This window comes from Echiichthys vipera (assembly GCF_963691815.1).
Source record: "Echiichthys vipera genome assembly, chromosome: 20".
NCBI lineage: Eukaryota > Metazoa > Chordata > Actinopteri > Perciformes > Trachinidae > Echiichthys > Echiichthys vipera.
In genome coordinates this window covers 9362762-9374519 of record NC_139845.1, presented here as the reverse complement: position 1 = coordinate 9374519, position 11758 = coordinate 9362762, and the positions used below count along the sequence as shown (strand labels likewise).

Genomic DNA, 11758 nt, shown 5'->3' with positions numbered 1-11758 from the left:
GGGGTCTCCTCCGTGGTTGCCCCGGTGCAGCCCACTTTGAACCCTCTTTCTCCCGCCCTCCGGTCCTCCCTTCGGACCTGTACGCCGTCCTCGTCCCGCTGCAGGGTCTGCGGTGCAAGAGAACCGGGCCAGTCCAATTCAGTCTCCCACCACCTCCCCCTCTTTCTCCTGTCAACACCCCCCTCCTCCGAGACAAAGTGCTTCTTGTGCTGTCGGTGGCGCGTCAAGCTCGGAAGAAATGGCGCGCATTAGAACGGAAGTCGTCCTTCAAAACAAAAGCATGCAGCCAGAACACATGCAACGCTGAGTTTGTCATATGTTTACTGTTCATTTGATTTTTATTCTTGTTTTCTTTATTGCTTCATGTTGAAAATCAATGGAATAAATCGAAATCTAGTACAAGGAAAGGCACATTTATTTCTTAGAGAACCTTTCAACCTTTCAACGATGTAATTGTAATTTACACAAAACATTAAAAAGCATTGGAAATAAACACATAAAATGATATTCAACTAAAATAATTACAACAAATAAAAAAGCAAATAAAATGAAATAAAAATGAAATCAAGACTGTCAAATAAATATAAGTTATGGGGCAAAATAAGCAATAAATGAATTGTTTCGTTTATTAAAAGGCAGTTGCAAACACAAAAGTTGACTAGATAGCCTAGCTAGTGTAAGCCAAAGCTAACACTAAAATGGTGTCAACCTAGCTGAAAACCTGTCTCCAGTGGACTTTTGATGTTTTAAGCTGATTCATTTTAATACGAGACACCTTTAAAGGGGTCTTCATATGCATAGGGTGGATAGATACTTAATAATACTATTGCTTATAAACTGAGGCTAAATTTAAGAGTTAGCATCTACACCAACTGATAATAGACCTGGGCAGTGTCTTTGAATGTATGTTTTAATCAATACAAAAAATAATTTTGCTCATATGTGTAGCCTATCCATGTTATTTATCGATCCGACTCCGAGTGGCTTCCCCAAACTAAATAAAAACCAGGACTATATTGTGAATTTTTATTCATATATAAATGTACATTCCCTTGTCAGTATTCATGATATACTGTTACTGTAATGCACAACAGAGTTTGATCGGTTTGGATGATGCATTTTCCGCACAACGAAGCCACTGAAAAGTCCATGGGGTTGTTAAGGTTGAAAATGTGCCATCTTGCATCACTGAAGCCTAATTATATTGTTTTTTTTTTTTTTTTAATTCTTGCTCAACAACAAATGATTTAAATAGATTTTTTATAAAGTAAAAGATATAGCCTATCAACACAAGCTTAACTTTTATGTGCAAAAAGCGTGGATAGACTACGCGATGGGACTACTATTTAATGTTGGGTTGGTTTTTCTTTTTTTTTCTTTTTTAATCTCGATGGCTGATTGAGTCATTTCATTTTTCTCATCTCTATCTTTCTTTTTTTTCTTGATAGGTAGGACATTGTTCAATAAACCGGCCATGACAATATACAGCTTTAACCATGGCGTGCTTCTCCATTTGGATGGATAGGCCTAGGCCTACATACTGTATTTCCCTTTTTATCTTTACTTTAAAACCCACTTTCAATGTTCTGTAATGAATCCATTTGTTAACATGGTTATCCCGGTTATCCATTTATAAACATGGTTATTATTTTGAAAGTCCCGTTTCAAAGTCCTGCTCTCATCTCCTCTGACTTGACTCCATTGGCTGCTGCAGATGAAAGTGTCTCGCCGGTTTCCCACTGAGATCTGGGATGTGAAGCGCTGCTGCCACCTGCTGGACTTTACCTGCACTGAACGAAAAGGCTTCAAGATAATTGATTGACACACACACACACGCACACACACACACACGCACGCACGCACGCACGCACGCACGCACGCACACACACACACACACACACACACACACACACACACACACACACACACACACACACACACCCTAACTCCAAACTGAATTCACCTTATGATCTCACATTAATAAAGACATATCCTATCAAATTATTCTCCTACAAAATATAAGCCCCACACCGACATTCTGAACTGAAATATTATTATTTTTTATTCTATTGTGATTTTTCTGCACACCAGCAGCTGCTGTGCTTTCTTAAAATAAACATCTGCTGCCCTCGTGTGGACAAGGTCGATGTTCAGACAATGGTATTGCTTTTATTTCCCACAAAAAAAAAAAATGCTTTTCATGCTTTTTATTTAGCTTTATTTCTCTCTGGATGTTTTTTTTCTGTGTGAGTCTGTCGTATATTTAATGTTTATGAGGAATGTGAAAAATAATTAATTCCGTACAGGAACCACAGGCATCCTGACAATGAAATGCAGACACCAAAGCCAAGGCATTCTCAATTTAAAACCCTGAAATCCAAAGTTATTTTCTTATAGTAGGCTATAAATATTGACTTGCTGTAGGATAAAGATTTCAGGGTAAAATTTAAGAGTCTGTTAGCGACACAACTAGACATGAATGGATATTTTTTTTTATTCACCAGACCTCTAAAATACATCTGCATTGTTTTTAAATAGTCTTGTCCTTCACCACCATTGTGTAGGCTAATTATACTTGCTAATGCAGATTCTTCAGGGTTCAAGGTTCTTAAATTCAAGGAAATACTGTATATATTAATTTCTGTTACTGTACTGTATATTAATTTTTGCAAATTCAAATTTGAACCTTTTCTTATATATGTTTAGTCTGTATAAAATTTGTTGTTTGTCTGGAGTTGTGTAACAAAAATAGTAAAGTAAAGTAAAAGTAAAAGTTTTTCTGATTCTGAAATGCTGCATTTATTTGATTTGTTTACATACAATAATTACAATTCTTATGACAGACATGATATATACATAAACACATGTATCAGCCTGGGTAGGAGGAGTAGAAAGCTAAATATGTATCACCATGATTAGGCTACGTTGAATGTAAAGGTATACACTAAAATACACTTGCAAACACACACTTCTCACAAAAACATGTAGGCTACACATTTAAAAATACAAGAACTCCAAAAGCAGAATAATCACCTCAATCATCTTAAAGCATACAACACACATCTCACTTGATGCCAGGAGCAGGATAACAAGAACCACCCTACAGTTATCTCACTGCCCTCCTACCACTTTCGTTTGGAAGCCGATGAAAGCTCCAGTAGCTGAGAAATGTTGGCTACTTAGGGCACCCGCTGCTCTCTGTTGGGAGACTCCGAGGGCAGCGTCAAGGTTAGACCAGCGGCCAGAAGGATGTCATGGCAGGGCCACTTGGCTTAAGTCATGCGTCAGCTGCTCTCTGTCCTCTGTGTCCAAACAACGGGGCCACTATGGAGGTCCAGAAAGATCCAGAATGAGTGAGGAGGCAGACAGGGGGGGCAGAGATATGGACTGATGGGGGGGGGGGGGGGGGGGGGGGCTGTGCATCTTGTTAGCTATTGTGCACAGTGTTATGATTATAAATACACTATTATTTACTGGATATATGGTGGAGTAGATAGCAGTGTTGGGTAAGGTATTCAGATCGTTTACTCAAAGGTCCCATTTTCTGCTCATTTTCAGGTTCATGCTTGTATTTTGGGTTGTTGATAGAACTTGTTGCATGCTTTAATGTTAAAAAAAACATATTTTTTCACATACTGTGAATAAACCTGTATTCACCCTCTGTCTGAAGTGCTCCGTTTTAGCACCTGTCTCTTAAAAATTCCCTCATGAAAAAGCCCAGTTTGCTTTGATTGGTCAGCATTTCATGGTCATCTATCTGCACTCTCTGCAACTCTGCACCATCATTGCACCCAGGGAATCCACCAATCCAAAGCTAGTTAAACTTGTGCTTGCGTCTACTACTCTGTACCTACTCTGTCGCTGCCATGTGGGCTGTGGTCGCTATAGCTGAGGCTGTAAAACATGGAATCAATTGTTTTGTCCTCACAACCTCAGGGAACTACTTGTTTCACCATCAGAATCTGATCGATTCGGTCTGATAACATTTGGGAATTCTAAAAGAGCCGGACAATCTAATTATTTGATCCCTGTTCAAGTTAGCATAAGCTAAACCATTTGTTAGTCGGCTCGGCCCAAAAGTCTCTTGTGATTGGTTTGGGAAAACCGAATCCCTCCCCCTACGGAAATCGGTTAGAGTGATGGCAGTGTCAAACTGAAGTGTACATAGTTGAGGATTCTGTCTGATAACATGCCAGCACTCTCCACCACTGAGTAGTCTCAGTGTCCTAGAAACATTGAACATTTAGTGTACCCACTGCCCTTATGTGCTTGGGTCATGTTACGTACAGTAAACAGTGGCTTCAAATGATACCATGGACCCCAAAGTCAATAGTTATCTCATGGCTGAGCTGTCTGGTCATGACAATGAGTTCAGATGGATTACATAGCAGGCAACTGACATTACAAAGAGCAGGTGAGGATGGACTGAAATCCTTGAAGATCACATATCAACAGCGAGCCTCGGAGAATAAAATGCGGCTGTTCCGGATGTTCCCTCTTTTTTCTTTCTTTCCATCCCAAAGGTTCAAAATGAGTTCAATTGTTCAGATTTACGACCACATAAGGAGAACTATGGGGCGACACATTGAGCTGTCACCTATCTATTTATGAAAGTAGAAAGTGCATTACAAGCACTTCCCTGACTCCGAGGCCTCCCTGTGTTTTTCTTTTTGTGTGTATGCGGCTGAGACAGGAGGGAGTTGGGTTGCAGCAGAAATAGCGCTCCCACCTGCTGAGGATCACAGGGGAGAAAAAAAAATGACGACGGAACATTTGTTGTGCCCCGAGTCTTCTTCCTCTTATTGCCTCTCATTGCTCACCGAGGCATTGTCTCTTCAGCTCCTGTATTGGTGGCAGAACACCGGATGAATGCATACCTGTAGCACTATCAGGATTACATGTCTCAACACGGCTATTTATCTGCTTGTGTAAAGTAGGGAGATTAATTTGGACCGAAAATGTTCAGAGGCTTGTAATGTAAAAATTAATTAATACTGGCAAATGTTTATCCTAATACAGCTAAATCCACCTATTATGTGTCCTTGTTTGTTTCAGGAAGTGAAGTTTGTCTTTATAAAAAAACTGACTTGGATCTTGTGCTTTTATTAAATGGTTTAAATTAAATATAGACTGCTACTATAAGTGTCAAAAATGTCCAGTAGCCCTATTTTGTGAGAAATGTGTAATTAATATGAGGAAAAACATACCCGATATTAGGGTTTATATAGTCTATATTAAGTATCTATAGAAATATATGGAAATGGACATTTTAGCTCTATTTTCTTATGTTCATATATATCAAATATTTGTTTGGATATTGGTGGTATGTGATAAAATTCATGTTATCATAAATGTATATTTACATACCTATATGTGAGACTTTTGTATCGGGGGACATGACATAAGGAATAAGATATTCAAAGTGACAATTGCAGATACATCAGACAAAATAAATCACATAACCAAGTCTGAATGTTCTATTCCTGCAGACAAATCTTATCATTCAGTTTCACTCTAATCTCCGAGAAGCCCTCACAACTCACTGAGAGCAAAGGCTCAACATAGACTCTTCCCTTTTTCATGTTACTCTCCGGAAGATGTCCTTGCAGCTAATGATTGGTTTACCAAAAACACCTTAGCACTTGCATCAGCTTTATTCCAGTATAAGCCAGTGGAAGGAAGGGGAAACCTGATGCGAAGGGGTTAAGTGATTTGCAAGAAGCTCAGGACAAGATTAGCTCTCATGCTCTGAAATTTTGATTAAGTCAGGGCAAGATGTTGTTGACAGCAGACGTAAATACAAAAAGAGTCAAGGTCAACTGAAGGAAGGCGGTCTCAGAAAACACAGGCCTTTTAATGAACAAATGAACACATTCCTACACTGTATTTATCTGTGCCATCATGTCTAAACCAAGTGTATACTGTTACATGCATAACATAGCATGTCTCTGGAGTCAGAACTTGTGTCAGGTAACGTGGCAGTAGCTCAGTCCATAGGTGACTTGGCTTGGAATCATAGGGTCGCTGGTTCAAGTCCCTGTGTGGACCATGTATGGAGTGTGGACTGGTGGCTTGAGAGGTGCCAGTTCATCTCCTGGGCACTGTCGAGGTGCTGTTGAGCAAGGCACCGAACCCCCAACTGCTCGGGGCGCTGGTCACTGATCCCTCGCTCTAACATCTCTCCTTAATTGCATGTATAGGTCCTGTTTGTGCATGTGTGAATTTCGGGCCTGTGTGTGTATTTCGGGCCTGTGTGTGTAACATGATTAATAATAAGAGTGAAAAAATTCAATTTCCCCGTGTGGGATAAATAAAGTAATTCTTCTTCTAAATTGGGTTGTCTTTTTTAATGGGGACTGATTTGGCTGTGGGAAAAGCGTTGGTTAGGCCTGAGGATTGAAGGTGATTTGAGTGTTGACAGTTTTCTCCTGGCGATGGTCGCTTATTTGCTCCAGATGCTGCTAGGGAAGGATAATGTGGCCGACGAAAACTTTCCCTGAGGTTGAACACTTGTTGACCCCTGTTGTGTGAACACTTGGGCAAAGAAATCATGCTACTTTACACTTACACTACACTAAGATGTGGTAGCTGGAGAGGAATTTGAATCATTGTCCACACAGTTCTCAGTGGTTTGTCCTTGTGTGTGAGATCACACTCCAATTGTTGTAGAGGCTTTAAAGTCTTTTGCACTGTTTGGCCTGCCAAAAGTTGTTCAAACGGACCTGGGTTGAAACTTTGTCGGCTTGTCTGTTGCTCCTGTGATTGTTTATAGGGATCATCCTTTTGTTTTTCTGCATAGAATGGGGAATAAAATAGCCATAGGATGAGTTGGACCTCTAAATTTCTCCAATGTTGTTGCATGAGGTGTACTGTCATTCCATTGGTACTGAGATTACTTCCAGCAGCCTGACCATGTGATAATAAAAGAAACTTGAACGCCATTGATAAACAGATCTGGGTCTCGACTTTTTTAGATCTCTGTTTTCTTTCTTCTTAATGACACTGCCAAGATGATAATTATTATATCTTCACTTCTGCAGTTATTCAAAGCTGCTACTCCACCCACTCCTCTTCCCAAGAACTCACAGCCAATGTGGCAAAAATGGAACAACCTTTTGTTATTTTAGGACGCTACATAATTACAATCAACCAGATTTCTTTTGAATCATAATAACTGTGATTAGAATAGATCAAATGTCAAGAAGTAATTTCTGTTATTTAACCTTATATATATACATATACAATATATACAATAATGTCCTCGGGTGAATCAGTGTGAGTGGTAGTAACAAGAGCTGCGGTCTCTGCATGGCTGCCATACAGATACACATGTACGGCCTGCAGGTGATTAACCTTTGTAGCCTACTTGATGACATGTTTGACTAAAGACCAAGAAACAGTATGAAAAGAAATATAATATATAATATAATTTTCTTTACATTTGATGGTATGTGTTAATAGTTAAAAGCAGCCTATGGTGAGAGACGGACTTGACCTATTCTTAGAAAATGCATTATTACTGAGCTAGAGTTGGGTGTCTAGGCCCTGTTTTGGGTCATTATTATTTTTTACTTCTAAATGTAATTACTTTGATCACATGATTAGATTCCAGTATATTTTATAGTTTATTTTCTCTCTTAGCAAAGTAGTATTATGTTTGAACCATAGACTGAATATAATACTTCCTGTCCGTCCCCTGTATGTTACCCACTTAAATCCACACACACACACACACACACACACACACACACACACACACACACACACACACACACACACACACACACACACACACACACACACACACACACACACACACACACACACACACACACACTCTTATTCCACTTCTGCCCTTACTACAAGCCTGACTAAGAAGTTGGAAGTTCCCAATATCCACTTACAATGAAATGCACCATAACCGTTAAGTGACGAGCTCCAGCGGCAGACGAACCGCTTTCAGCAGCGTCACTAACATGGCGGCACAGACACAGACTGGAATACTCTGCAAAGACCCAAGCACACATGCTTTCATTAGTGATCAATTACCAGCTCTTTAAAAAGGTAACTAAAAACCATCTCCCAACACATCTAAAGCTCACTAATTAACATGTTTTACCTTGTTTGTTTAATCGGTACATTAACAAGGTGTGAAAGAACCACAAGTTTCCTAGCCACGAGTCCTGGCCAAGAAATAGTCTGGCACATAACACATTTCTGTCTCTTTCTTGTTTTATTATGAAGCAGGTGGAGGTGCTATGTAAATACTGTGAAAGTATCAAACCACATTAGGGCACACATTGCTGTGCCTTCAAATGAGCTGTCAGTACTTCTGTGCAGTTGTGATGTCACAACTAGGTAGAAGGTGCCCCTATAGTCAATCTCTGGCTAAAAATCAGCATAATATGGCACCTTTAGGGGCTGGAAGGCAGATTTTATTTCCAATGAGTAGAGCCAGGCTAGCTGCTCCCTCCAGTCCAGTCTTTATGCTAAGCTAAGTTAACCTAAGTTTTCTTGCTCCTGCTATATATGCCCCAACTCTTGACCAGAGCTTCTCCTTTAAGTTACACTAATAAAGAACAAAAATATTATTTCACACGACAGGAGACGCTAGACAATGACATTAAGGTAATGCTCATGTTTTATTCTAACCCTACGCTGGTGTGGTCGCAGAGTCAGGGGAGGTGATATTTCATGCTTGGTCCTGTGCCAGCACATTTTTGGGAACAGACGTTATATCTGCTGTCCACACGCCGGCCCACACGGCTCACATAAAAAGCTGCCCATTGTGTTCATCAGCTGCTGTTTGACTCTCGACATCCATTCACAGGTAGAGAAACCATTGCTTTATTGTGTGTTTGAAGTATCTAAGGCTTTTTGTAAATGTTGTAATCGTCTCACATTTTATTTAGTTAAAAATAGTGATGTGTAAAATTATTTGTAATCTTTTGGTTCTATATTATGTAAAATTAAATATGACAGAGTAGCTCCAGTATAGCCATATAGGCAGTAAAACAACATTTTGACAGCTTTACAGTGGCAAAGCATTTATTTGTGAAGTATATCTACATGTAATGAATTACTACATACTTGTAAAATATGTCAGCCTAATGAGAATATTTGATTTTTGCAAATCTTCTACTTGTGACTTCTTCGGTTTGTGTCAGATTGAGAGTGTTTTAACAAATCTGTTGAGGTGTCAGTATTCATACAGGAAAAAAAAATGATGATGATGCTGAATATAGCTTTGCTTATATAGCTTTGAGTTGATCCTCTTGTCAAGGGATGTTGAGGACTGTTTGCTATGCTGCGCCTTGATGGGTCCAATTACATGGCGGACACATTACTGCTAAACTAACACATGCTTCTGTTTCTCTCTTGTGTTTGTTTTTGTGATTAAAGTTGAAGTGAGGTAAGAAAATGAATCATTATCCCTGAATGCTACTGCACTGTCATAGTTCATTTGTGTAACTGACTATATTGAGCTGTATTCACCATTCAAATAGAACATTATGATAATTGCCTGTCGCATCATCTCTTATTTGTCCCTGTTTTGAATTTCAGGAGCCCAACACACATCCAGAGCCATGAATCCCAAAGAAAAGGTGAGCCAGTTATATTCCACAGTGTTAATCCTCCATGCATGGAGAGGGGACACATTGTCGGGATGCACATGGCAAAGATCTGGCAGCGGTTATCTGGCAGGAGTTGTTATCAGCACCGCTGAGAGCTTTCCCCTTGACTTCATCCTAATAATAAAGCATTATCTTTCCACATGCGGCTGCAGTAAGTGGTAGTCCGGTTTGACACTCACAGGTCTTTCCATACATATTTTAACTGTATATGGAACAGTTCATGGACTCTGTCATGTATCACAACTGCTGGTGAGCTAAGCAGGAACATCTTAGGTTGATTCCATAATAAGTTATCAAAAACTATTTTTGTTACTGTAGTTTATGATAATATAGTGCATGGTATATTTGTCATTTTGTCCATCTTCATTACATGTACCTCTTTACAAACCAGACAGTTTGATAAATTATCATTAAAATATAATAGTCTATTGTTTTGTGAAATAATATTGACAGATTTTTTCCCCCCACAGCCAAAGTCGAAAATTTCGGCTTCTCGCAAGCTGTCTCTCAAGGTGAGCTACACATTCTTTTTTTAAAGTACACTACCAGGCAACTGCCCCCAGTTGGGAATCACCACTACATATTACACAATATATTGTAAAACTGTATATGTATGACACCTTCTTGCCATATAATGTATAAATTCACTGTAGCAACTTGGAGTCTGATGAGTACTTTTCCACTGAGCCCAAATTGGTCTTCCTCTAATTTCCCCGCCCAGTTTTGATTGGTATTTGTTTTGTCCAATCAGATGCTTCTCCTCACTAGAGCCTGTGAGGATTTGGAGAATGAGAGGCAGGAAAGGGAAGAGGAGAAAGTGCGCTATATTGGAGAGAAGTTGCCCCCTTTGCAACTGTCTGGATTATCACTGGATGAACTACAAGTAAGGGCCATAAAGCACAAACAAGAACAGCTTTTCCTACAGCAGAAAATGTCTGAGTATGTTTGAGAAATTGGTTTAAACCCTCATTTATTCCCCTCAGAAAATGTGCAAACAGCTTCATTCACAAATTGACATTGTGGATGAGGAAAGATATGACTGTGAATCCAAAGTGAACAAACACAGCAAAGATGTAAGTCCCTGAACACTGTCCTTATCCTACGCCCCAGTCTTTGCTTATTTTATACCTTTGAACACAAAGGTGTGGTTCGTTTTTCATGTATTTTTTGTCGTATTTTTCCAGATTCATGAGCTGAAGCTGAAGATACAGGATCTTGGAGGCAAGTTCAAAAAGCCTGCCCTGAGGAAGGTGAGGGTATCGGCAGATGAGATGATGAGGGCACTCCTTGGCTCCAAACACAAGGGCTCCATGGACCTCAGAGCCAACCTGAAGTCCGTGAAGAAGGAGGACGTCAAACAGGACAAGGTACTGCATTCCACACGGCCAAACATTCAGCCTGAGGTTTTCTCTGATTGATGGGAATTTGGTTGTTTCATGGAGATGCAAAAACAACTTTGTCTTAGGCAGATGATGTGTGTTCATTTAGATTGTTCATTTCTTTTCAACCCCAGGTGCTCACAAGTGAAGTTGGTGACTGGCGTAAGAATGTGGAGGCCATGTCAGGCATGGAGGGTCGCAAGAAGATGTTCGACACAGCCGGAGGAGCACAGTGAGATACTCTGTGAGGAGTCCTGAAGCATTAGGCCAATAAGAGCCAGGAAAAGGAAGTTGTCGCGACAGAAATACGGAATAGCTGAAGGCTACGTGACGTGAAAGCTGAAGAAATTAAGCATAAATGTCAAACGCATGTATAACCTCTAGTACATCAGTTGTGCCTCCATTTGCTAGATGACCATTTTCTGTGCAATTACTCAAAGCACTTAAAAAAAAGTGTAATATGAGTAGACACCGTTTATGTTTTTTTTTATTACGAAAACAAATGTTTTGTTATGCCATCTTTTGACGATTAAAGTGGATATGAATAAAGTTTTGGTCTTTGATGTTCCATAAACGTACATGACTTTATCATGTTTCATTTCAATGGCACGCGTCCGTTTATGTAGGGCACTTTGAGAGGACGGTAAGCAGCTTAATTTATGATGGATTAAAAAAAGGAAGATGATAAGTCAAGGGGGGGGGGGGGGGGGGGGGCGCAACAGGTGTAACCTCGATTTAACCTCC

General features: G+C 39.9%; 1 protein-coding gene across 1 annotated transcript; it reads left to right on the top strand.

The window, feature by feature from the left end:
• The first annotated feature begins 9567 nt into the window (after window positions 1–9567).
• LOC310962818 (troponin I, slow skeletal muscle-like) lies at window positions 9568–11592 on the top strand. The gene is made up of 6 exons (XM_083935408.1): window positions 9568–9605; window positions 10106–10147; window positions 10387–10518; window positions 10619–10708; window positions 10820–11002; window positions 11149–11592. The coding sequence occupies exons 1-6, from the start codon at window positions 9588–9590 to the stop codon at window positions 11248–11250; spliced, it is 567 nt and encodes a 188-aa protein (XP_083791534.1). The 5' UTR covers window positions 9568–9587; the 3' UTR covers window positions 11251–11592.
• The last annotated feature ends 166 nt before the right edge of the window (window positions 11593–11758 follow it).